Below are 27,409 nucleotides of genomic sequence, written 5' to 3' on the forward strand. Positions count from 1 at the left end.
TGCATTTTCTTGATGAAACCACTCTATTTAACGCAACAAACTGAAACTAACTCACTTCCACAATAAAAATGTCTCAGCGAGCCACACTCTGCTGCTGTGTGGAGATGCATTAAAATGCACCACGGATACATTTCATCACACAGACTTGTCAGGACAGCATGTCAGGGGCTTTTTCCTCTCTGTAGCATGTGATCAGACATCGAGCCCTGTCAGCAGTTTAGAGCCCTGATAGATGGCGTAAAGGTGATAAACTGTACTCAACACATGCGCACACTTGCAACAAAGTAGCTTCACTATATTTGCATCATTGTTTAAAAGGAGAAGACACAGTAACAGAACTTACTGACCTTACTCTAACAGGACCACTAAGGCATCACTGCTACACGCACACAGCCAGTGACCCAGGATGTGCAACCACACAGCACAACTAGCTATAATCTAATTCAGCAGATGAACTGCACATTCTATGCAATACAGTTGCAACAACAGGCAACACGTTTTTGCTTTATAAAGGGCTGGTAATTAGCTGCTTTGATAATGCAATGCTGGAGAGAGACGTCTAGCATGGTGGGGATGGTGGAGAGAAAGAAATTCATATTAACAGGAAGGCAACCATATATACAAGCAGAGAAGGACATTTTTATGGGACAAATTAAACCACCTTCACATAAACTTATATGTGATCTATATTTGTAAACCTATATGCAATAAAAAGCAAAAACAAACAAACAAAACAAATTTCTCCCCCACGGTTAAAACTTTAAACCTTCAGAATGAGACATGAGCTACTTTTCATTGGTTAAGAAAAGGAAGTCAAACACAGCCACAAATGGCTCAGATCTGAAGGAGGATTTGTGTGCTATACTTACCATGTTGACTTCTGACACCATGTCTATACTTGCCACGTCTATACTCATGCCAACAGCAACCGGTGGACCTTAAAATAGAGCAAAATAAAGTTAACTACGGATGAGCAATTCAGTCACATAAAACAGCAAAGAAACAGTGATAGTTATACCTCCAAAGTCTGGCCGAAGACGGATATCATATCCTTTGAGCAGTTTATCCACTGTCTCTTTGACGAAAGACATGTTCCCCGGTTCGTTGACGCTGAAAAAAGAGAATAACCCCCCCGGTGAGTCTTCCTGAAAGCGGACGCCAGGACTTTTAACCCCGCAGACACACTCACCTCTGGGCGCAGCACATCACGGCCACGACCAGCGGCACAGAGAGGGCGTCCAACAGACCTGTTCCCTGGCTGCCCCACATCCCTCGGGTGCTGTCTGGGTGCACAGCTGCAGTCAAGCGACCGACAAATGACTAAATGAAGAGTGAGCCGCGGTGCTCACACACACCCCCTAAACCAGGTGAGACGCCCTCCACATTGTCAGCCTGTGCGGCTTCAGGAGGCGCAGACTTCACTGCCAGATGTGCTGCTCGCTGGCTGTGACACAGCAGCGGAGCCGGAAAGCCTCGCACAGCTTGCTGCTGCTGCCCAGCATCCCCATCCTCTAGCCTTTCACCAGTTAGCACAAACTACAAAGTGTCCAATACTATAGAAATGTATAGAAATACCGCAGAAATCCACAGGTCCGCATTGTTAAAGCACACTGCATGCTTCAGCCTGGCAGAGCTGCTTGGAAAATGACTCTTCATGTCAGTACGCGCGAGTGTCATGGGGATGATTTCAGGGCACGTGACTGTCTGTTCTAACAGTAGCAGCTTGTTTGAATGGTTGTATTGACAGAGGAGACTGGGGCGGCCCAGCTGCGCTCAGACGCAGTGGCGTGCTGAAGGGTGTGCTGAGGTCGGGGGACCCCTGCCCATTTCTTTAACTGAATAATCTCACAGTTCCCCCCCCCCCCCCCCTTTGAATGCGGGGTTGTTGGGGGTTTTTTCTCCCTCTTTTTAAGACTAGTCTGTTAGTCAGATTGTTCTCTCCTTTTTAATCAAAGTATTAATGAATGCCAGAAATAACTATGACGCTGCCCTAGTGGAATGCAGTGTCACAGCATGGTGAGACATTCATAACCAGGTAAAAGATAAGCATATGTTTGTTGATGCTAAATGTTACTTATCAACACAGCAGATAGCTACGCATGTTTTATGCTTTTCCTGACACAACCGAAAAGGAGCCTTGAATGTCTGGCTGGACTTGAACTAGAAACCTTTCACTTCTCAAACAAATCCATAAATCACCATACAACAGAGCAACTGCTTGCTAGCACCTTATGTTGATTTATTCTCTCTCAACATGGGTGTTGCTTTCCAAGCTGCTTCCTTTGTCTGGGTAGCAACAGTTCAGTTCAGCACCACAAGTACTTTTCACCCTAACATAGGCTACGTCCACACTAGCCTGGATAGATTTGAAAACGGCGTTTTTGTCTGAAAACGCTCCGCGACCACACTATCATTTTCAGTCGTTTTCACAGAGTTGTGCGTTCACACTGAAAACGCTTATGTTCCAGTGCTGCGCATGCGTGAAACGCAAGACGGTTTGACCTGCCTCATTTCTGTCTGCCATTTGTTTACTGTCCAGCTCTTTGAAACGTTGCAACAAAATGTCGAGGAAAAGCACCGAGTTTTTTAAATGGACTAACGATGAGGTGGAGTTGTTGCTGCGAGTAACACAAAAGTACAAAGTTGCAAAAGCGAGTGAGAATTAAAGAATTTGAAGAAAAGCTATCTGGAGCATGTAGAAACTGATATTAATCTTTAATAGGGCTGTCAAAATTGAGAGCAAACAAAACCACTGCTGTGTACTGCCCTCCGCTATCGTAGTTTAATTGGTTACTTGACTGCATCACATGACTAAAATGTGTCATCATTTTCAAAAAGTCTCAGTTTTTGCTGTCCACACTGCGACGCAAAAGCACCGTTTTCAAATGTATGCGTTTTCAAGAGCGTTTTAAAAATGCGGCATTTTCCTTGAGTGAAAACGCCGTCTCAGTATGGACGGGAGGCTAAAACGGAGAGAAAACAATGCGTTTTCGTTTGAAAACACATTAGTGTGGACGTAGCCATAGGATCCCGTGTCATCTGCTTGCTACTGTTTATGGAGTTTTCTTCACCAAGATCGATGCACATGCTACAGTTTCACTTGCTAACCTGGAAAATTGTAGCTAATAAATATCTGATTAGCAGAAGGTGCATTTCCATTTTTATGCACATTTTTAACAACACAGTTTCATTTTCTTTTTGAATAGAAATGTGAAAAAAATTGGACTTGGTGAAGATTATGAAGGTTTGAAAAGGTTGAAGAGTTTGGATTGAAATAATTCAAGTCATCATTACTGGTGCGGCCTCATCTTCTGCAATGGTTTAAAAGCACCTGAGTGGAGAATGACCACCAGCTGCTTACAACAATAAACTGATAATATTCAGTCCCTCAGTATTTTGTGCTTCACTTGCTTTGATAAGCTTGCTTTTTTTACTGCAGCTACTACATGCTAATGCTAATGCTAATGTTGTACTGTGCATTAGCACTTACTGATACTCCAAAACGACCATTTTTGAACACAGTGCTTGTTGCTAAGATTAAGTAGTGGAGTGTGCAGGTCTAGTTGTCTTAGGTTTTCCAGATTTGGTTACAGGGTAAAAGCAGGTTGGAGATCTAAAAGTTCAATGCTAATTTTAGAAGATCTGACTCAGCCTTACTTGTTAATGAAAACAATGTTCGCACCCCCACGAGTGCCAATCAGTTTAAGTTGTTCTAGCGAAGATTTCATGAAAATGCTCACTGAGCTCTTTTTTTTCTCTCTCTGCTCCAGTGTTTGCCGTAGAGGAAGAAGTTCAATACTGCTGCAGGGAATGAGATTGTGCTTTAGTTGGACGCCTACCAAAAGATTTCTCCTATTTATTCAAGAGAGCCGCTCTGGTTTTCTGCCACTTTTCAGAATGAACACTCTGCAACTTTTTCTAATAAAGTTTCCCTTTTGTTGCAGCCCTCAAGAAAGCAGTGTTTAGGGATTGATTCTTACCTTGTATCATAGATGGCATACAGCTTTTTGTTTCCATCAACAGCATTCCTGCAAACACAGAAAAGAAAAGATTACTTTCCGTGTGAGTACGGTGACTTTTACAGACTCGTTCCATGTCCCTACAGGAGATTTGTTCCCGATCCAGTTTTATTGCACATTGTTAGAAACACGCAAGTACCAGTTGTTGCTGCAGTATCACAAGCCAATCTTTCTACTTGTACTTGTGTTGTGGAATTTAAAATAACCCAGTCATTTGGAAGTGAGTCGACCGTAACCCTTTGAAATAAATGCAGATTCCTGTCGTAGAGGGTTCTCTGTGCCTCCTTGAGAAGCACAGAGTGACATGTTGTCTCTTCAAGTTGTCTGGACCACTAACCACCAAACCGGGACCCAGTTTTTAAAATGTCCCACTTAGGTCAGGACCACAATAATCTCAGAGAAATGGAGAAAGCATCAGTCCAAACTAAATGGCTTATTTTTAACCACTGCCTCTTCCATGTAAGTAAGCACACTGAAAAGCAATAAAGCACATGAATCGAGCAATTAATACAAAACACTAGTGAGAGGCACAACCGACTAAAGCATAAATACACAAAATCCCACATTAAAGAAATGACTTCTGAATCAGTAAGCAGTACCAGAACGTACCATTCAAATGGTTTTCAGTCAGTGTAATGCTTCTGAATCTCATAACAAAAGGCTGAGGCCAACACCATCGTTTTCCAGGTTTCTGCATGATTACTTTGATTTCTCTACACTCAGGGTATCTACAGCTGTTGGAAATTCATGCAAACCATTCTCAAGCAATATTGTTTGACAAGACAAATCAAAAACAATTGTTCAGTTCATAATTCACAGTCCCGTATCATCCCGTATTATCCCGTATTATCCCGTACAGTGATAAACTGTATATAAAAGATGGATGCAGCCCCTGTGACGCCACCCCCTGGTTAGTAAGGTCCTTTTATGAAGCCTTCAGGTGAGCATGTTGACTGTCACCATGATGTGATGACTGTGAAACTGTGCCATACTGCATGGATTTCAATCCATTTGTACTAGTTTTTATATTAGATTGTCTCTACTTTCTGTTTCACTCATTTGCGTCTTTAACTTGTTTCATTTATTTATTTGAATCTAATTTTTAGTATGTGGGGCACAGAAACTGACACTAAATGTATATTTTAGCTTCTGTGCATACAAAATAAACTAGACTTCTTAATGAGGCTATTTAACTGAGTTTTAATTTTTTTAAGTTGACAACTTATCTAAAAGGGTCCTCCCTAAAGGAGAGTTAGCTTGATTGCTCTTTTTCACTCTAACTGGGGCCATAATTTACAAAGTGGAAATCTTATTGTAATTAATAAAATATGGAAATGGTGACTGAGAACATAAACTCATCGGGAAAGTCTTTACTTGGGTCAGATTTTGATAGCAGTAGGCTCTTTTTTCACAAAGACTTCTATAGACGAACCAAAAAGAGTCGCCCTCTGCTGTCCTTTTGAAACATGGGGCTTCAGCTTTACTGTTCAGACTCGGAAAAAAACACACTATAAAAACAGAGAAAAGGTTTATCTTACACTGCGAATTTTTTGATAGTTTTATATTATATTGATGATATATTACGGTTTTATGTAACTAAATGTTGTAACATAGTATAAATGTATTATATATAATAAGGGACAAGGGTTGGAAATGAGCAATAGCTATAAACTGTGATGTGCAGCATTGCAGAGTTTCGTGCTCTATATTGGAACTATGTTGAACTGCATTGTCCCTTTTAAATAAATAAATTGGAAATAGACGCATCCTTCTTTTTACTACAGTCTAGATACAGTGGGTACGGTGGATGTCACTGGATGTTGATAAAATACAAATAATTTGTAGTTTGCAAATACACTAGAGCACTGGAGGGGAGCAGTAGATCAGTGCAGTATACCATGAGTACAGCTGCCTGTTAAAACAATAGAACAGCGTTGAAATGAAAATAAGCCACTTCTGTTTGTGTAGCTTTAACCTCACATTAAATAAGTAAAGCTTTTACGGCTAATATTGCTGATGGCTCTCATGCTGTGGATTATTACTACGGACACTTTGATTTTTGCCTCTTTTTTTTGCCTCCCTCTGCCACCTCCCCCTCCCTCCCCTCTCCGTCTCTCATCCCTCTACAGCATCTCTCCTCCGCTCACTGGCCACACATCCTCCCGCTTCTCTGCACGCTCGCCTGCTCATTTCGCACCAAACTCTACATTTGCACTCAGCTTTTCCTTTGGATACACTATTGGATTTTTTGCTAAGCTGGCTTTGTGCTCGCGGCTCCTCGGAGACCAAACTAAAGGATGGTCAGTCAGCACAAGTGTTGGGAAGCCTTTATTTTTTCGCTGCCAACCTTTTAATCGCTCTGGGGAGAAATAAAGCTCGCTGACAGTGAAGTCAGTCCACATCTTCTTCCTCTCTCTTTCCAACATACAGTTATTGTGCGCGGATGGAGGTGTCGGCCTTAGGAATTGATGCCAAATTGTGAACAGTGCAGTCTGCGTGTGTGTGAGAGACCTGCGGAGAAGTTTGACTGCGCATCGTCTTGTGTGGTAAGCTTTGGTAACTGCGTCTCGGCTCCTGTGCAGCACCGCGTTATTTTAGGCCACTACAGTATGAGATGTAGTAGCACGGATTAGTGAACAGGCTAGAAAAGAAAAGAGTATCCCCGAGGTCTGCTGCTGCTGATGCTGCTGCTGCTGATTACGAAGGACCCGCAGACACCGTCCTCCTCACGGGAGTTTAATCAGCTTGTAGAGATCTGTGTCGGACTTTAGATGATTCAGTGAAGAGTACCTTCAGTCACAGCAACACAGACGCGGGTTAAAAGAGTCCAGCTGTGGTGCAGAAAGGAATCTTGTAGATGCAGCACAGGTGGAGGCATTTCACCTGGATATACACGCAGCAGAGCTCACACAGCGCCAGTCCTTTGAACAGAGGCTTTTGCAGTGAGATGGGTGGGTATAGAGGGGCTCCAACAAAGAAGGAACTCACCGTTTGCATGTCTGAGCCGTGAAAGCTGCACTGTATCTTGGATTTTTATCAGCTTTTCATTTTTTTCTTGTCACACCTCCGCTGAAGGTCTGAACATCTGCATGTCTTACAGATGTTGCCTAGTGTTTAGGAAGGCTGATGGCCACTGCGCTGCGAGATGCTGAATTGATTCTGTCACACATTTCCTGTAGTGGAGCTGTTAAAGATTTATTGAACCCATAGGCTTGGAGTGAGTGCAGAGTTTCTGGGGGACAGTGTGCAGATCATCTAATATTTGACTTAGTTTCCTCTGCCAAAAAAGGCAAGATGATGTGCCAACAAGGTCACATCTCAAAAGCTCTCAAACGGAACTAAGTTCTGATTATTTTGAACTAAGAGTTAGCCCTGGCAGTAATAATAAAAAAGGTATTCAAGTTTTAAACTACTGCGTGTGTGTTTTTTCAGGAATGGGCGATGGAATGTGCTGCAGCTTTGCAATGAGGCGTCTGTGGTTCTGTGTCTTGCTTGCGAGCATCACCTGCCGTCTGAGGTAAGGAACTGACTCTTAATGTTAGCACACTGTAATGGCACATTTTTCACAGCTCATTGCTTAATAAATAGGAATTGATTGTTCAATATTTTTAAATAATTTTACAGAAAGTTAAAGGTGTTTATATGACATCCTTTTTTTTCTAATCCACCCGTGTCCAGGATCAGCTTTCTGTTTCTGTGTTTCCTCCAGCTTCTCCCAGGAGATAACTCCAAAAGAGGCAGAATTAAATGACAATATTACCATCTTCACGCGCATCCTGGACGGACTTCTGGATGGTTACGACAACAGACTCCGGCCCGGATTGGGAGGTAAGCCCAGCGAATGTTTAAACCTCGACACAAATTTTCTCCGCTCAGAGAAAAAATGCTCCGCACAGCAACATCTGCCTTCTGCTCGGCCCAGAAAATTAGTCTGTATTCACGAGACACATGACGAGCTGTTATGACCTCAGCTAAGTATGATTTAATGGCACTGTGAAGTATGCAGCGTGCTACTGTGACCTTGAGAGAACCACTTCATCTCTGGTTGGACGGTGGGTCCTTTGTTCTGCAGCGACTGTAAAGTTAAGTTCCCATAAATTATATTTATCAAACTGAAAAAAAATCTGGTATGATGTGTAAACACATAAACATTAAAATATGGAGAATGCCCACTGGCCCTGCTTCAAAGGTGTCATGCATTAATTACTGAACAATATGCAGGCATAAAAATCTTACCGTGGCTTAAACAGTATTAAATATAGCAGAGATGAAGTGACTTTTCAAAAGATGGACTGCAGTCACCCCATCAAATAATCCACGATATGCCATTTTTAATTTTATTTTTATTTATTTATTTTTTGTGGAAGAACCTAAATTTTACAAACCCAAATGTCACACTGGATTAGTTTTTCAGATAAAATGAAATTAGAGATTTGGCCTGTTAAACTTTAATCTCTGCCCAAAGAAGCAAGAACCTAGTCCCTCATATTTAGACCAGGTGATGTTGTGGATGCTGATGTCTGCTCTGGAGGCTCACTGTGTTCTGTGTTTTCTTACAGAGAAGGTGACGGAGATCAAAACCAACATCTTTGTCACCAGCTTTGGTCCGGTCTCTGACACCGAAATGGTAATAATCACACTGCAAATATACTAAATGCATACATATTTTAAGTTAAAAACCTGGCCTTATCAGAACTTTAATTACAGAAATTACAAGTCTACTTTTTTACCGCCCTGTTCCACTGGTTTGAAGAAAGTGATCCAAATTGTGCCAGAATTGAACAGATTTAAATGTTTCCATTTTTCACCTCTTAACCACGATTCAGGAAATATGGCTTGATTTTTGCATAATGTTGTTGAACACACCAATAAAAGGCAACGATCACACATTCAGCTTGGTGAAGGGATCACACCTGAACCTAAGCTGCATGATGTTAGATTTCGCTAATCACACTGCTGCTCCTTCTTAACCCTCAAATGAGCCCGAGTGCGATCACACGTAACTCTGTTATATTTTACAAAGGATGACTTTTTATTGGCTTTGTTTGTGTTTCTCATGCCAAATACTGTTTCCTTTATCTGAAGCAAATATTCCATAATCTTCTAATCACAGTTTTTAGTCATTTTTATGCAAAAAGGAGTGGAAAAAAAACCTCACAAAATATATGAACAAAATGTACCAATTCCTGTAAGAACTGTGAACTATTGTAGGAGAAACAGACAATTTCATGACTGAGCACTAGTTAATCATCATAAACTTTCTTTATTCCATCAATTTGTTTAGATGCATACGTGACTTCTCTCATATTCATGGGTCTGAGCTGTTTTCCTGCAGGAATACACCATCGACGTATTCTTCCGCCAAAGCTGGAAGGATGAGCGACTTTGCTTCAAAGGCCCGATGGAAATGCTTGCCCTGAATAATCTTCTAGCCAGCAACATCTGGACCCCTGACACCTTCTTCCTCAACGGGAAAAAGTCCATTGCACATAATATGACTACACCTAACAAGCTGCTGCGGCTGAAGGATGATGGGACTCTTCTCTACACCATGAGGTAAGCAAACGTTTTATCCAGCTTGAACTGAAAGCATTTCTTTTCCAGCCAGTCTTACATTACAAACCTTGACTCATAAGAGCTGGCTAGCCATGTTTAAAGATATTGTATAATCCAATTAAACCTGGAGCGATGACTGAAACCTCTATCAGTCTGCGATATTCCTTTGGTAATGGTTTTTAAGACCCCCGCTGCACTAATACGGCCCACACATTTATACTCTGTGTCTCAGTGGTGCATTGATGCGTCATCATGTTGTCCTCACACTGTAAACTGGAGGTCAGGGGAACTGGAAATGTTTGCTTTGACCCAGCGCTCTGTTCTCTCCTCTACTATTAACTAACTCTGTCACCACGTCACAGAAAGCTTTACTTTGAAAACAGCACAAGCTGTTCGCAGCCCAGATTTCACATGCTCTGGCTCTTTCAAAGGATGCATACAGTTCAAGAATGCGTCTTGTTCTCAGTTTGTGCCGCCTTAACAACTGGAAAGAGATTTTTTCCTTGCATAAAGCATACTAATCCACTCATTATTAGTTCAGAGAATGGCTTGTGGATGCATAATACATTAGACTCTGTGCTGTGGAAAGAAATGTATTCTAGATAGAACCATCTCATTTACATCCACTTTCATTTCAGTGCTGCGTCATCATCTTATCAGGTCAATAAATCCTGCAAATCAAATATTAACAAAGGAAGTTTGAGGAAATGGACATGGCTGCGTGTCAAAAATCATTATCGATCCTCTTACTTTGAAATTGCTACAAATCTACAGCACATTTTCCAACGCTACGAGCCATTAGAAACGAGTTCAAGGCGGCCCATTAATGCATTTGTGTTCTGGGAACGAGGTTATTAGCGGAACATTTTAGCCATGTCTTACTCTCCTCTCCTGCGTTCGTCGTTCTGCAGTGTGCAGTGCCCCAGCTGCTGTAGGATGAAAAGATCCCTTAGAGAAACATGAAGGTTCCTTCCAGACAGTGCAATGCCACATTATGCACAATATGGCCCAAAACACGCAATAACTTCCTAATAATCCAATAACATGGACCTCGGTGAAATAGCATAGTGAAAGCATCAGTCATCCTTTTAATCATCTGGTAATTTACCTGCACTCTTTTTATTGGTCAGTATGATTTATTAACATCTGTATGTGTTTGACTAACTAAATGATCTGATGATGTAGAAGTCTCAAAACAAAATGCTGTGTGTCAAACATGATTCACTTAGGAGTAATTAATCTAAAACAGGACAGGATTAGACACCTGCTGTTGTACCGATACTGTAAGTGCTGACATGGCAATCAGCAGAAACAATACCAGGATAATATTAGTGATGCTTTTACCTTTATTTAAACTGTTTTATCAATAATCCTTCTCAAATTTTCTGTCTATTTAATGCCATGAAAAGTGATAGTTAATGCATGTTTTTACTTTTGAAAAGAAGGACAACTATATTTTCCAGCATATGTCGCATGTTTCAATAACAACAAAACCTAAATTCAACTCCTCCAGTCAGATAATTGGCTGTAACAATATAACACAATCACCACTAGGGGGTCCTATTCAGACACAGCGAGCAGTGACAATTTTTTAGAAAGTATATTTTGCTCTGTGATGTATTCAGTGAATCCCAAGCTTATCTGTATTCATCTTTGACTCTCTCTCTCACATCGAGGCTCGTGCTCTGTGCCGTGTGGATTTTATTCACACGAAACAGCCGAGACAGCAGATGTGGTTCAAAATGAAGAAATCCTTCTGCTGTGCAGGATTATGACAGTCAACTAAAACTCAAAACTAACGTTTGCTGCAAAAAAATTGGTGGCAAAACTAAAAACTTTGAGGAAAAAATAAAATGAACTTTAATTTGATATTGTACTGCATATAAAGTAACTGCAGTAACTTCAAAATATTGCAGAAATATCTCCTTTAGTTTTGTCTGCCGTCAGTTTGCTCAGCACAACAAGACCGAGCAGGTGTTGCACATTTGAATCGAGACTTTGCATTGCGTTACAATGTTTAATGCGCAAGTGTCAAAGTATTAAAAGTGAAATAAAAGTAATATTATATAACAATATAAGAATATGTTATTTTAATGTGATTAATAAGCACATGTTTTAAATAATATCAGCACTGTTATAAAAATATATGGACGTCCACATCTGTAGATTTCAGTGTGTTGTTGGAGTCTTGAGTCTTGTGTTTTTTTAGATATATAATTCCTTAGATTTGTGGAGGTTTGACACCTCACAAGATCAACTATGAGCGATAAATTGCACATGTACTCGCAGCAGACTGATCATCTGTTTCATAAAAGAGGGGTTCATTAAATGCGAGTGAACTCACACATTTTTACTCAAGAAAGGGAAAATTAGATATTTGAAATGGTTGCACAGATCAACTGGACTGAATGTGATACATAAGCTTAATGGAGGTTGACGGCCCTGTTTGTGAGGTATTCTTGGTGGAAAACATACTATGATCCATTATTTAAATCAATGTGAGAGTCACAACCACACCTGGAATTGTAATGATCACCAAGTAAGACAAAAATACACCAGAGAGAGCAAATCCAACGTTTGGGTCATACAGATGAAGGCAAGCAGATCAGGAGCAGCGGTGGGGCAAAGTTTAGTAAACTTTCCTAAATGGTCACAACTAGACTACAACCAAGAAACGTCAAACAACGCCCCCAAATACAAAAGTAGAAACAAGGTGAATGTACACAAGAAATCAAGTTAATCAAGTGATCACAGGATTTGTATACTGCAATAGAAAATATGTCATCCCAGTGAAATATAGCACGTCCTGTTACCATGGTGCATTCATTTGAATAGTAGCAGCTCTCATTGTTCTCCATGTGACCAGCAGATGGCAGTGTTATATAAGACCTGGTGGTCCATTGGCTGCCTGTGTGGCTGAGCTGTGTTCACACTTTAGATCCAACATGAGCTCATTTGTTTCCCCGTTTTTATTTCCACTGAAGCTTCATTTGTGCATTGTTGTATTCCCACAGACAGGTGGCATCCTTTCTCCACAGACCAAAGCTCATCACGGGTCCCTCTGCTGGTTCAGATGCTTTTTGCCCTACACTGGGAAAATTGCTTTTCGCTCTACCGTTAATTATTTGAGACACTAATGAAGACAAAGGGAGATTTCTGTTTATAAATGGCTGTTTACAACATTAAACACAATTTATAATAAGGGGTTGTGTTTAACTTTGAACGAGGTGATCATCATAATGATGTAGTCAGTTCATTTTCTGCCTTTTTCTTTCAGGCTTACCATCTCTGCTGAATGTCCCATGCAGCTGGAGGACTTTCCAATGGATGCTCATGCTTGTCCCCTTAAATTTGGAAGCTGTAAGTAAATGCACCTTCAAGCAAATGCCCACTGCACATAATGAGTCTTTAATAATACAGGAAAAGGTGTGATGTAAATGTTTTATGTCAGCATCCGGAACTAGAGTGATGTTAAAATAGTTAGCAAACTTTTCGAAAAAGGGGGTACACCAGAAAGAAAAGCAGCATGTAGTTTTGACATGGCATCGGTTTCAGTGTCTTTCTCCATGCAGAGGGCATAGGGACGGATGAACGTTAGTGCGTTTGACAGGCCGTGTCCCTCAGGTGTAAAGCTATTGTTGCGGCGGTGCAGGAGAGCCATGTAGACACTGACACACTCCTCCTGATGAAGCCATTAATCAACATGTCAGGGCTGCTCCTCTGCACCCTTCACTGGCTCGGCTACATTTAATGGGAAATTTCTGAAACAGCTACCCTACATGCACACACACTGGAAGCATCTAGAGACATAAACACACACACCAAATCTAAATTTACCACCAAGGTAACCTTAGAAATCTGGACGTACTTTTGCACATGAACCGCCAAACCGCCACCTTCCATGTGACTTCTATGTTAGTCAGCTTGTCTCACACGGTCCAAAAATATCTGGGGAGCTCCTGTTCTGTAAGCTTCAGATTAGCATTTGAGGCTTTCCCTGCCACTGACATGACGTAGTGATCGCAGTCCTCATGAGTGCGCTTGCCGCATGCTGACACTTAGCTGCTCCCACAGCTACTTTGGTCACCTTACCGGCAAGTGAAACCAAGTGCAGGGATAATCGCAGCAGCTAATTAAGAGAACAACTGCTGTGATGCTGATGAACTCTACTTGAAGTCCATCAGGGATCCCTGACAATCGAAACCTCCTCACAGAGGAGCTGTTCTTCTCATTTTTAGCTCCATATTTTTAATATTGTATGATTCACAGATCAAGGTTTTCTTCCTCATATCAAGGTGGACCTTAGTGCTACCCCTCCTCTCCATTCTAAGGCAAGCGAGCTTTGCTCTGATTGGCTGTCAGTCATAAACAGATGGTTAAAACAGAAAGTAAGGGGAATGGCCATGTATCTACTCTCACTGACATCACACAGATCCAACAGTATAACACCCGTGATGAAATGAGTGAACTGAGATCAGTCGGCAGGCGGAGCTTTGGGCTCACAGGGGGTTTGTGTGTATATACTGAGCCTTTTTATAATGCCAGTGTCCACTGGAACAGAAGATTTATGACAGGAAATAAGGAAATGCATAAAAGCGCCATTTTAAATTAATTATGTAAGTTTAAATACAGCACTAGTTGCTTGGTTTCTTGCAGATTTAGTGTAACAGACAAAGTCTATTGCATACAGCAGCTCATTGCAAATACACAAAGAAAAAACACTGACAATAAAAGTTGCAACAAAAAAGCAACAGAATCTCTTTAATTTTGTGAAGATTCTTTTAAAATTTGATATCCTTGAATGGAAAAATGTGAAAACCCATCAAAGGCTGAAAGCTATGTTAACCATCAGTATTAACTACAAAAATAAAATAAGTGGAAATCGTTCCAAACTGTCCAAATAACACAAATAATTAAGCTCAACAAAAGCAGTGATGGAAGTGTGGCTGCAGTATGTATTATTGTAGCTTTGCTAAGTTGTGATCTATCGTGATGAAGGTGAAAAAACACAGAGGTTGCCATCCTAAAACTAACTTTTTAAACCGTAACTGGAGAGAAAAAAATCTACGTGAGGCTGTGAGCTGTAAAAGTTACCGTGCGATACATCCTGTTTTCTCCAACTCCATTAACCCAAGCTAATCCTCTGACCTAATGGACAGCACTCACCCGTGAGCTCAAGGCTTTCAAAGCTACAGTAGACCTTTCCTTTGCTGTTGTGTTAATCACCTTTCATGGACTGAACTGTACAACCACCAGTGTCTGTGTGCCTGCTGTCGCTCATCGCTGTGACACAATTTAAAGGAAGTGTGTGATGCACAGAAAGCCTTTACCTGATGTAAATACACCAGAGCAACATGCAGGTCTTGTTTTGTGGTCACACTGGTGGCCACGTGACCATGCGTATATATCTTAATTTGTTTTAGTCACATTACACCTGTAGTCTCTTTGATTCTCTTAGTGTACCTCCTTACATCCGACTTCCAAAATTCCAAACCAACTTTTGAAAAAGAGCCGACAATTCTGGTGAAGTTTTTGTCTACAGCAGTCGATTCACAATCTCAGTGTGTGTGCCAACTGTCGTACAGCCTTAATTACAATTCACTCGCCATAACAGATGGTTTCTTTTTGCCTGAATTTACAAAGATTTATTTGTACCTCAGTAAAAACGCCGTTAAAAAACATCATAATACAAGAAAAAGTCTAACATGGCACGCTAGCGTGCTGGACTCTTGCGACACTATTCTGTCCTCATGTTTGAGTGTTAGCATGGGAAAATGCTAATCTGGAGTCGTGTTCTTGCCGGCGTCTCAATTTTTCACAGCTGAAGTAATTGCTCAGATCATTCATGCACCTGTAAATGAACGGAAATGCAAATACAAAACAAAGTAAGGTGAACGTTCTTACTCAGTCTGAAAGGCTGTTTTTTCTAATTTTAGATTACACTCTGGGTGATAAATAGAAGTGCTCCATGTTCAGATATACGCACACAAACCACATTTATCAGGATGATTTCTTACTTTCATTTGTCTCTTTTTTGCACTTAATGATGGGCAGAAAACACTATCAGGACCGAAACAGGGAACAGAGTCACAGTTAAACTGAAAATATGACAAAAACCTTTGAAAAGGATGTTTTTAATTTGGTTACTAATAAATGTATTTATATGTCCACGTGTTTCTGTATAGGTTTTAGACAGGCCTGATTCTATTACTCTGATATACAGCTTAACACTGCAGTTTATGCAGAAGCGTCTCAATGTTTGGGTCTTTTAATAAAGAAATCTCCTATGCTTAAAATATACTTAAGACATCCGGTTCAGCCTCACACGAGACTAGTGGCCTCGCCACCACCCGTCTGAGTGGTAATGAGTGTTTTCAACCCTTTGGGTCTCTCTGATTTTCTCAGGCATGTCTGAAGTACACTGGCTGCTTTATGGGCCACATGTACAGTGACTTCCTGTATGTAAAGATGTTTTACAGATGAAGTTTCTGAGTGTTTGAGCTTGTTCGCCGACTGTGATGAGCAGTAAGGTTTGTGGTTTTGTTGCAACAGCTGTAATGCAATAACATTTTTTTAAACTTTATAGCTGATATTTGTAATAAATGTTTGAATTTCTCTCATAGTTACCATAAAATAAAAATGTTTTTTACTATGTGGAACGAGCTGGTGAACCAAATCAGGTCCAAATCTTCCTACATATCTGTAAATCAATAACATAAAAACAATATATATTTTTTGCATTATTTTAAGAGAAATGAGTGGCCAAGAAAATTTTCATATTTAACCTTTTTAAAGTACTATTTGCTGTCTTGTGTGTTTGTTGTGTTATGTAGAAGTGGCTACAGAGAATAAAGTGTATTCACTGTGAATACATTGTCATTAAGAACTGTAGTGTATCAGGGTTGACACAACGGAAGTGTTTCACCTGTTTTTAGGTTTGTTCACACTGACCTTTAAGGTACGCTGTTGTAAACAACCAACACCCTCTGGGGCTTAAAAAAAAAAAGAAAGCTAAAATCTGCAGTTCCTTGAACGCCCACTTGAGGCTCCGACAGTGAGTAAGTTCTAGTAAATAGCAGATACAAACAAAGAAACTGGTACTCAATCATAAAGATTTATGGAAAAAGAAAAGGGTGAGTTTTAATTAAGAAAGCCAATATGCAAAAAGTGCTACTTAGAGTTTCCAGACTGCAGTGTAGTTTGATTTGGGGAATTACCATTAGCCTGAAGACTGGAAAGAGTGTAAAAGATGACAGTTTGTGGCTTAACTTTATTTTCAAGAATACTTTTAGTCTAAAGCAGCGACCTCTTTCAGACTCATAACCAGTGTGATCTACGGTATCTTGGGCTTTCTCTCCAGTTTCACGATAACTCTGAGGTCAGTCTTTAGAACGAGGTGACAGTCCTCCAACCTGCAGGATGGAAAACAGCGACGTTGTGGCTGTTGTTTCCAAATCGTTTTTATATTTTAAGAAACTCTCTAAAAAAGCACAGACTCCTTTTCAGCCTGTGCAGAAAGCGGTTTTGAGCAAAGTGCCATATATAACCCTCAGTCTGTGATGACACTGGCTTAAAGTTCATTTTTTCTATTTTAGAGCAATGAATGGCTTAGTCATTATATAAAGGTCTTTTGTCTCCCAACAAGTGTATAAGCCTCGATCTACAGACAAAGCTCTCTGAACTGTTTAAGTGTGGGTGAAGTGTTACAGTAGGTGCAGCGCGTAATGTATTCTGTGACTCGGATGTACAAAGATTCGTTCGAGGCAACGCGGAGCCTCTTTAAGACGATAATCCACAGCCTGGTTGACTGGGGTCAATCTAAATTGCAGTGAAGTCTTCTAACACCACAGTTGCTGGATTAGTGCAACACTGTTAGATTGGATTCTGCACTGCAGTACAACTGAGAGAGAAAGACACACAGATGCATCTACTGTACAGTACGTGTGGAGTTTGTACTTCAGCACAAGTTTGCAGAGTTCACTTGTTTCTAAAACGAAGCTATGAATGAAAGATTGAGCTTGAAATGCACGAGGATGAAGAGGTAGTGGCAGCAAAAGGAAGAGTCTGACGTGTCACAGCAATCCCCCTCACTGTGCCACATATAACATCAGGGCGATTATGTTAGAGCCACACACGAGCTCTTGACAGCGACTTCAACTTAATCTCTGTGTAATGAAGTCACACTGGTGACTTTTCTTTCAAAGAGCTCTGGTATTATCACTATTTTAGCTAAGTAACTGACTTTCATCATGAGGACACTTTCGTGATAAATTAAGAAAAATGTTTTGCAAGTGTAGCTTTTGACACAATGAATAGAAAACAAAAATGAAGGATTTTCAGACAGAAGCTAAACAAATGGAGGTGCAACTATAAGGAAGACAAACAGACACTCTGACTCAGACTGAAGCTGTACATACAAAAGAGGTAAAAAAAAAAAAAGACGCAGCTGAAACTAGTTAAGAAAATAAAAACGAAGCAAATTTGGACATAAGATACAAAAGAGCGAGGAGAAAGAGAGAGGAAGCTAACTAAAAACAAACTCCACAAAATCATCGGTAGATAAACCTGACAAGGAGTAAAGTAAACATATAAAAACACAAAGAGATCAACTTAAAGCAAAGAAGAATGAAGAATTCACAAAGAGTCCATAAATCACATAAGTCATTCTCGAGAAGAAAGAAACTATGAACTCAAAATCCAGGGACTGGGGCCCTTTTAGTGCATCTGCATGAACACTGCTGGATATTTGCGGCACATTTTGGATTTCTGGATCATACTCAGTAAGTTAGCATTTGTCAGTCATTTGGAACTTTTTTTTGCTTTTCCTGTTAAACAGCACCTGTATCTGAACATTGACGTGACTAAAAATGCAGCTCTTACATAATTTCATTCACGTAACATGTCATTTATCAAACTCATCTTCGCTTGACAGGAAGTAAAAGCTCACAGGGGACACAAAATAATATTGTGAACATGCACCGTGGGTGGACGGCTCGTGTGGCATTAGGACTTTTATTCTTTTGTTTTTTTGTTTGTTGTTGGCTTTTTTGGGGGGCTTATGTGTGCGAGTGTGTTGTTTAATCCATGACATGACATTCATTCAGCAGACCGTTTATTTCTGTTCTAATAATATATTCGAATCCTTTCTGAAAGCGTCAGAAGCAGTCAGTCACTTCAGCGTTTTCCACTTTGACGGACAGGAAGGACGAAGCAAACTAAAGTTAATGACAGACCCACTGAAACAGCTGTGCTACTCTCACGCTTGCATGCTTCAGAGTTCCTTTTATTCATGAAATTAAAGAAATATAAATGATGTTGGCGACATAAAGGTAGTTTCTGTAATGAGGTTTGGAGTTTAGTCATCTCAAACCTCTTTGAGTCTTTGATGGACTCTGTGCAGATGTCTCACCTCAGCGATATCACTGATGGTAGTTTTATTGTTTATTACAGATATTCAGAGTGCCGTGTTTAAAACAAGCTAAATAGCAAAGCCAGCTAAAATAGTCGACACGAGTAAGCGTTATTACAGGCTGCTACAAAGACATGCATCGCTGTTGTAGTGTTTAATGCACGTCCAAAAAGTCTCCAGTTTTGGTGACTGAATTCTAGGATTTTACTTAATTATTTACTTACTACTGAGCATTAATTAGCAGGCATTCGTGTCTGTGTGGCGCTCCTATACACTCTGTACCTAACCTTGGCCACTTTGGCCTTGGCTTCAGAATGTAGCGCTCCAAAACTAGTGAGCAACATCACGATGTCTTTTATCGAGTCTCCACAAAGCTGCAGAGAATGAACACACTCTTCACCTGCAGTTAATGAGTTCAGCCATGTGTCCACATTTTAAACAAATCGTGTTTTTGATCACAACTCAAGAATTCATTCAGCAGTTATTATAAAACTGGAAGACTCGGGGAGTTTATGTAGAAGGTTAAAGGTCAAATCTGGACATAGACATTATCGATGTTTATGTTATTTTAAAGAATTGTTCCTGAAGCAAAGAGTGATATTAGTTATTGGACTGTTTCTCATAAATGGGAGATTCAAGAATATTTTTGCGATGTAATTAAAACTGAGTCCAGGCGAATATCAGATAAGTTCTTTTTTCTCTGATGAACAGTAAGTATTGCGTTCAACGCCTAATCTGAAATGCGTAGGTGTTGAAAAGTCCTTTAAATGGTGTTTTAAAAGTTTGTAGTGTTTTTTTTCTGTCCTTTTTTGTTTGCCCTGAAACCAACTGTGAACATGGCGGTTAATGAAACTGGATAAATTTACTTCCTGATATAAATCCAAATAAAATTGAAACAAAGTCTTAAAAGACTGCACATCTTTGTGTTTTGTTTTCTTAGATGCTTATCCGGTCTCGGAGGTGGTTTACAGGTGGACTGAGAAAGCGGCTGACTCGGTGGTGGTTGCGGAGGAAGGGTCCCGGCTCAACCAGTATCACCTGATTGGTCAGGATGCGGGCACAGAGGACATCTACACCAGCCGAGGTAAAGCGAAGAGTAAATGGACTCAGATTACAGATGAACCATCCCACAGCATCACACACACGACCTCTTACGTCTTAGCTCTCGCCGTTATTTCCCTTCTTACTGCAGCGGTCATACCCCAGCTTCAGGCTGTGTTAAGCCCTCACTTCCACCCTATTATCCGTGTTATTATAGTGTTCCAAAGATATTGTGTGAAGAAACTGTTTTCAAATCAAGCAGGATAGAGACAATGAATGAATCACAAGGATTTGAGGATGCCTCCCACACATAGCCAGCTGTCTCTGCAAAGAGAAGAGATAGGATGGTGCTGGGAAGGGGAGGGGGGGGGGGGGGGGGGGGGGGGGGGGGGGGGGGTGTGAAAAAAAAATCACTTATCCGTGGTCTGAGCCATTGGGTCTGTAGGGTTAATCCGTTTGCAGGCCCATCAGTTGTGCTTTTACTAAGTGACGTCACAGCGCAGGGATTGGCTGCTGGAGTGGAGGCATGTGGGGTGGGGGGCAAATGGCATCTGCTTAATTCTGTTATGTAAAGAAGTACAATAATACAATTTTGCTGCTTGTTGGTGGAGAGTCTGTCACAGAGGAGGAGTTCCTATAGTGTGATGTATACAGAAATAGCTATCTTAATCCAGTATCTGCCGGTGCAAGCCGGTGTTTACACTGGCTGGTGTATGAAAAGTGAACACTTGTCGAGAGACACGTCACATGCTTCTTACATGGTAAAAAGAATAAGCCAGCTATGCTTACACAGGAGGAAGACCGAGACTCAGTAACCGATGAGATTCTGCCATAGACAGCAATTCTGTCTTTATACACCCCTGCAGCTCAGACTGGTTAAAGAGGGCAGACACACAAAGCCATCGTGTCCTTAATTAGTATCACTAATCTGGGGTGCAAGCCCTCTTTAACAAGCCGAGAATAGCTCAGCAAGGTGCTCACAGTGAAATGACCTTTGACCTCACAAGCTAAGCTGAGGATGATGTGAGAAGAGAAGCAGGAGCTGAGCTGAGAATACTTGTGATTTCACTTGGTTAAAGACACCGGGTTACAATTAAAAGCGGCAAAGCTCAACAGATGGTTTCGAAATGTACTCACCAGTTGACCAACATAGCTGCGTTGTTCTCTGCTATGAATGGCAGTTCTCCACAGACACTCCAAAAACCAAACAGTAAAATCCACCACAACTGCATTTTTTCACGCCTCGGAGATTTCCATCCACTTCCAATCCCAGCAGGCGGTCAGATCAGAGCGGGGTTCGCCCGGCCGTGCCACCACGGAGCAGGGCTGCTCACTGCTAGTCCTCGGAGCGAAGGCAGCACAGGTGCCCTTTTCATTAAGAACATGATGCTCGTTGTTGCATCTCACAAAACTTTCCTGCGGTCCCTCTCAGCCCCCCTCTGCTTCAGTCATCTGTGCACCTGCTTGTAATCACCGCTGATCCAGGTCTGTTTTAGTGTTCTCGCTCAGCAAAGGCAAGGATGTACGTCCCCAATCAAAGGCCTGGCCTGACAGAATGGGATGGACTGTCTTTCACACACAGAGACACACACACACACACACACACACGCATGCATGCACATAGAAAGAGAGAGAGAGAGGGGGAGGAAGCGAGAGAGAGATATACAGGATGCAGATTGTGACAAGGGATTAGTGAGACAGAAAAATCGGATTTTGCCAGGAGAAAGCAGCAGTCATCTGTGGATTTTCTATAGTTTATCAGACTCCATGGCTCAACAGGATTTTTGGAAAAAAAAAATCCTTCAAATGCAATCTTCAGTTGGTTAACGAGATATGATGAGTTCCCCACAAACCTTTTTTCTTTAAATAATCGAATTCACACATTTGGATGATGGCCAGGGCATTGTCGGGTGGTTTGATGTAGAGCACAGAGTGCAGAGTGACGATGTAGCAACTGCTCACAGGCCACATGTTTCAGGAAAGGTAAAAGGTCTCAGAGATTAAGGGGTCAGACGTGATACCCGACGCAAGTAACTCCTAACATACATGTGAGAAAAATGTATTTATAAACTATGTGTTAGGAACCTCTGGCCTGCAGTGGTTCAGCTGTGGTAGGCAGAACCAAAGTTAGTGGAGACCAGAACAAAAGCTAAAAGAAGACGGGAGGTTGGACCCGCATTCTCAGGTGGCTAATAACATGACTTCAAATAGAAGGTTAATGCAACTGTTTATCCTAAAAGTGTTGCACTGACAGGTTACAGTGCCCCCAAGTGGCCAAAAGTTTTTTTTTTGGTTAATTCGTTTTTTTGTTTTGTGTTTCCAAATAAAAGAGCATTTTAAATATAAATGCCACTTTTCTTTGTGTTGTTTAGAAGTTTTTGCTCAGTTTTACTCCATGTTATTTTCTTTAAAATACGGAATTGAGTAACAAAAATAACTAATTGCTAATTTCTGCTGTTTTCCACAGGTCAATACACCGTGATGATGGCTCACTTTTACCTAAAGAGGAAGATCGGCTACTTTGTCATTCAGACCTACATGCCTTGCTTCATGACTGTAATCCTATCACAGGTTTCCTTTTGGCTAAACCGCGAATCGGTGCCAGCACGGACCGTGTTTGGTACGTTTGAAAAAAGGAGAGAAATCAAATGAATTCAGATATTTTACATAATGTTAGCAAATTTCATGTGCTGTGGGAATATAAAGCTGGGAAATGAGTGCAGTGAATATTCCTAAATGTCTTTTTCTGTGACTCTGCTTCACAATCTGCCTTTAATACTTTGATTCGTGCCCTGTTTTTATGACTTAATCTGCTGGAATAGAAACTGAAGAGCAAGTGTGGTGAGTAAAACTGACCCAGTTTTCTGCACCACCAGGTGTGACCACAGTGCTCACCATGACCACTCTCAGCATCAGCGCTCGAAACTCGCTGCCTAAAGTGGCTTACGCGACTGCCATGGACTGGTTCATCGCGGTGTGCTATGCCTTTGTCTTCTCTGCCCTCATTGAATTTGCCACAGTTAATTATTTCACCAAAAGGAGCTGGGCGTGGGATGGGAAAAAAGCAATGGAGGCCCAGATGCCAAAGGTACGTGCTGTGCTCCAACCTGCCCTCGACTCACATTCTTGTTGATTAACTACAGTGGAATTCTTGGAACAGGAAAACTGAAAATACATTTTCAGATCTTTTAAAGTCAATATTGAAGGCTGGAAAATTGATTTTTTCCCCCTCACATAAAGTTGGCCTGTATTCTCAGTGTTACAGCTGGTTGTTACAGCTCAATATATTTGATAGAGCCCAGCTCACTTTATTTAAAAATAAAGGTCCTGTAAAACAGCGGCCCCCAACCCCCAGGTCATGGACCGGTACGGGTCTGTGAATCGTTTGGTACCGGGCCGCGAGAGTTGAGGCTCGGGTGTGAAATTTATGGTTTTCAAGGTTTTTATCATTAACTCGGTTTCTCTGGGTCTTTTCCTTTGTGTTATGAATTGTTTTTGTCTTAGTCGTATCATTTTCATTTGTTGTATTTATCTGCGACATCTTAAAGGCTGGTTCTTGAAAATATTGTCTTACATTAAACCGGTCTGTGGCGCAAAAAAGGTTGGGGACCGCTGCTGTACAACATGCCTCTGTTAGGGGATCCCTTGATATGTTTGAATGAAAAACTAACTAGTTAAGACATAATGCGTTGTGTGTAAATTTACTGCATGTTTGTGTGTAGCCCATAAACTGTATATAAAAGACTGTGATGGTTTGGGTTGGTCTATGAGGTCCTGGCGTGAAGCCTTAACTTGATTTTGACCATCATCTTGGTTTTCCGCATTAGTGACAGGTTGGTAGGGGCTGATGTGACAGAGAAACTGAAGACACTGATTTGTTGTACATATTGACTCTAATAAAGACCATGATTTACATTATCCACTTATGCTGTGTTAGATTTGACGTGAAACTAGCGCCTGACACCATAAACGCATCAGAAAACATTTACTGAGGTCATATGTCAAGTAAAATGTTCTGTCATTTTCCCAAAGAAAATTATCGCCCCCTGCTGATCATTAGAAGAATTTCAGCTTCAGCTTGTCCATCTTTTATATACAGATAATGGTTCAGGCAGTACATTTGGCTCGATTAGGAGGAGCAATTACACAGATTTCTTCTTTAGTCAATTATGTTTAAATAAGTTATGATCAGTGCTGCCTCAGTGGAATAAAATTGGAGAAACGCTGAAGTTTGTTCACGGTATGCCAAACCGTGCTTTCATCTGCTGTGGGGAGAGAGAAGGAAAAGGGGGCGCAGTGAAAAATTTTATTTCCCAAATAATAATAAAGTAAGAGATGAATTGGGCGATGCGTAGAAGTTGAAAAAGCCGGATCAATATCTCCTCTGCTCAGTGTGCCGGTGCTGTGGCACAGTGCCAGTTCATTACTGCCCAAGGACGTTGATCCCTGCCTTCAGATCTCACCAGCCATCTTTTATTGTTCACCTTCAGCTCTTGTGTATGTGTGTGAGTGCCTGTGATATTATCCACCTGTTTTATTATGTTCAATGATGAATGTGCCACTTTTTCTTATGCATATTGAATCAATGTTTTATTTTGCTTCTCTACAGAAGAAAGACCCTTTAACTCTGTCTAAGAAGCCAAACAACAATTGTTCAGCTGGTGTGAATTACACAACCAACCTAACGAAGGACGCGTCCATCTCAACTATTTCAAACAGCACGGCTGTCCAGCTCAAACTGCCTGAAACCAAGGCGCCAGACCCCAAAAAGACTTACAACAGTGTCAGCAAGATTGATAAGATGGCCAGGATAGTGTTCCCCGTGCTGTTTGGGACCTTCAACCTGGTGTACTGGGCTACGTATCTCAATAGGGAGCCAGTGATCAGCAGAGATCAGCAGAGAAGTCCTTAGTCCTTGAGTCATTGACATGTTTTTTAGCTAGTTCGATAACATTGCATGTGCGTTGCTTCAAGAACATTTTGCCATGTTTGCTTAGAGTTTGTACATGATTAAAAAAAGCTTAATTTGTCACACTTTACCACTCAGTTATTGATTCGTTTCTGCCACATTGTGATCTTTTAAATTTTTTGGCATTTGGCATTTATATTTTCTCCTTGAGTCTACATTCGATGATGGCTCAGCAAAAGCCAAATGCTATGCAAAAGATGCACCTGTGTTATTACTCGAACTCGGCTTTTTTCTCCTTTGTAACTCGAACTTTGTACAAATGGGCCGGAGGTCCGGGATTGCGAAGCTGGGCCCGGGCACATGGAAATTTGCTTCCTTGTTAAAAGCAGATGAATAGCCATGCTTAATATGTTGCCTTCAGAGTGTGATAACTCATTATGAATGCACTGAAATCCTCTGCTATTACATTTATCAAAAGCCAGTTTTTCAGCTTTTACTTGAACGTTTCTGCTTCTTGTTTGCTTTCGCTGACTTTCTCCATTTCGTACGGCGAGTTCTCATTTACTGTTTTGTTCCTGTTTCCGTTGGTCCTATAAACGGGGGACGATTTAAAGCTAACGTGATAGTGGCAGCTTCTGTTTCCAAGTCCTCGTGTAGAGAATCCTGTATGTATGCAAGTGTGGTAGTAGTTTGGGAAAAATGTATATACGCTCAGCTTTTAGAAAGGCACCACTAAGCCAGTAAGGTTCATCTATGTAAAGCATATACAGCACCAGTATTACTCTAGTCTAGCGCTTTATTGACTGGATTAGGAAATGATCCAAGTAGCTTAAGCTTTAGAGATGTTGACATTTTTTTAGGTTACTTTGTTGTTTCTAAGCTTTGATAATAACTTGCAAATATTATTAACCAATATCTGGTTGCTTTGAGCAGAGTCACTCTTTGTCATGTAATTAAAAGACTGATTTGAACTAATCAGGTTATCATGAGAGACGAGGGTCTCAGTGACAAGGGTCTCATCACATTACATTAAATAAAATTCCGATGAGCTAAATGAATAATTTTATATTCTGGCAATATTTTATTTGCTTTCTTGTTGAGAGTGTAATGAGAAGATTAACGCTGCTCTCTCTGTGCAGTAAGTAGTGACGCTCTCCAGTGTTCAGACCTTATCTTAGCATAAAGACTAGAGCTGGGAATGATGTTTATTTCATTCTGATTGGCTACCTTGGGGAAGCCTGCTGAAGGGCAGCACCTGGAGCTTGTAAGCTGTGCTTGGTCTGTGCCCGCAGTAGATTACCATGTAAAGAAATGTGTGATGAGCTGATGTCGGCTTTTGGAGTTTCATCATAGTGGTTTGTGTTTTCTATACAGTCTATGTTTCATGGGCAGGAAAACGAACTTTGAGGAAACTTTAAGTTTTCCAAGAAAATGAAACAAACAAGCCGAGCCAATCTGGCTGTTTCCTTCTACTTTAAGTCTTTATGCTAAGCTAAGATGACCGACCCCTTTCTTTATATTTGTTTCATATGAAATACATTTCACATTTCTCATCAACCCTTTGCAAGAAAGCCATTTCCCGTTTTTAAAAGGTACTATTGTTTAAATAGAATATAATGTGATGCCCTCCACAGCAGCTGCATGCTCTACACTCACTTCAGCAGAGTTAGTTCTGCAGACTGAACAGAATCATGTGACTTTATGCCTGCGTGGCCTGCCACTACTTCATTTGTTGGATTCATTTGAGATTTTAGATACATACTGTACTGTTGTTTAAATGCAATGATCTGAAGCAATAAATAATGCTCATGAATAATGACCTCTACTTATTGTAGTGTGTTACCATCCATCCATTCTCTTCCACTTATCCTTTTCAGGGTCCCAGGGGGTCTGGAGCCTATCCCAGCTATCTTAGGGCTAGAGGCAGGGTATACCCTGGACAGGTAACACATAGACACAGACAACCAGTCGCACTCACACATATGGGCAATTTTGAGTTTCTAATTAACCTATCCCCACTAACTGCATGTCTTTGGACTGTGGGAGGAAGCCAGAGTACCCAGAGAGAACCCATGCAAACTCCACACAGAAAGACCCCACCATCAGACTCAACCTGATGGTGGAATTAAACTCAGGACCTTCTTGCTAACCACCGTACCACCACGCTGTTCTTATTACCATTTGATTCTCGTTTCATTCAGATTTTCTTCATCTGGTTAATGTTTTTATTTATTTGTTTGTTACGAACACCTTTTTCCATGGGTACACACCTGTCTCTGCTAAAGTTTCCCAGACTCTATCCGACTGCTTTTAGTTCCAAAATCTCAGCGATGATAAAGCATGAAAAACCTTCATCATCTCGGCTGTAGCATTGCATGTATGGAATGTAATCTGATGAGTGCAAGATGCTTAATCAGTTTCATCCGTTCATATAAATACGCACATTGAGTGAATAAATTTTTTGCTACATCGACG

General features: G+C 41.0%; 2 protein-coding genes across 7 annotated transcripts in view; one reads left to right on the forward strand and one right to left on the reverse strand.

The window, feature by feature from the left end:
- Nucleotides 1-21,623, reverse strand: part of gabrb3 (gamma-aminobutyric acid type A receptor subunit beta3) — a 47,411-nt gene extending 25,788 nt beyond the window's left edge. The window contains exons 1-4 of one of the 4 annotated variants that reach the window (XM_005919699.3): nucleotides 21,163-21,623; nucleotides 3,981-4,028; nucleotides 1,019-1,110; nucleotides 870-937 (exon numbers count right to left, since the gene is read on the reverse strand). In XM_005919699.3, the coding sequence (XP_005919761.1) occupies nucleotides 870-937; nucleotides 1,019-1,110; nucleotides 3,981-4,028; nucleotides 21,163-21,257 (303 nt within the window). In that variant the 5' untranslated portion in view covers nucleotides 21,258-21,623. Of the gene's footprint in view, nucleotides 1-869; nucleotides 938-1,018; nucleotides 1,111-1,189; nucleotides 1,805-3,980; nucleotides 4,029-21,162 lie in introns of those variants that run through there. The other 3 variants (XM_005919701.3, XM_005919700.3, XM_005919702.3) reach the window with 3 other exon arrangements.
- Nucleotides 6,148-26,759, forward strand: gabra5 (gamma-aminobutyric acid type A receptor subunit alpha5). 3 transcript variants are annotated; one of them, XM_005919704.3, is made up of 11 exons: nucleotides 6,148-6,319; nucleotides 6,450-6,565; nucleotides 7,452-7,536; nucleotides 7,729-7,847; nucleotides 8,579-8,646; nucleotides 9,355-9,575; nucleotides 12,853-12,935; nucleotides 19,925-20,068; nucleotides 22,493-22,645; nucleotides 22,902-23,113; nucleotides 24,635-26,759. In XM_005919704.3, the coding sequence occupies exons 3-11, from the start codon at nucleotides 7,454-7,456 to the stop codon at nucleotides 24,935-24,937; spliced, it is 1,386 nt and encodes a 461-aa protein (XP_005919766.1). In that variant the 5' UTR covers nucleotides 6,148-6,319; nucleotides 6,450-6,565; nucleotides 7,452-7,453; the 3' UTR covers nucleotides 24,938-26,759. The 3 variants fall into 3 exon arrangements, with proteins under 3 accessions (XP_005919766.1, XP_005919765.1, XP_014188313.1); XM_005919703.3 differs by having other exon boundaries at nucleotides 6,148-6,565; XM_014332827.2 differs by lacking the exons at nucleotides 6,148-6,319; nucleotides 6,450-6,565 and adding an exon at nucleotides 6,587-6,970.
- Nucleotides 26,760-27,409: the final 650 nt, after the last annotated feature.

The sequence above is a fragment of the Haplochromis burtoni genome, unplaced genomic scaffold (genome assembly GCF_018398535.1).
Source record: "Haplochromis burtoni strain Fernald_Lab_line unplaced genomic scaffold, NCSU_Asbu1 Contig_13, whole genome shotgun sequence".
NCBI lineage: Eukaryota > Metazoa > Chordata > Actinopteri > Cichliformes > Cichlidae > Haplochromis > Haplochromis burtoni.

Coding starts and splice junctions, on each gene's coding strand:
- gabra5 (XM_014332827.2), top strand. CDS start 6,877: ATGCAGCACAGGTGGAGGCATTTCACCTGGATATACACGCAGCAGAGC. Junction 9,576..12,852: donor ACTCTTCTCTACACCATGAG/GTAAGCAAACGT, acceptor TTTTTCTTTCAG/GCTTACCATCTCTGCTGAAT. Junction 23,114..24,634: donor TGGAGGCCCAGATGCCAAAG/GTACGTGCTGTG, acceptor GCTTCTCTACAG/AAGAAAGACCCTTTAACTCT.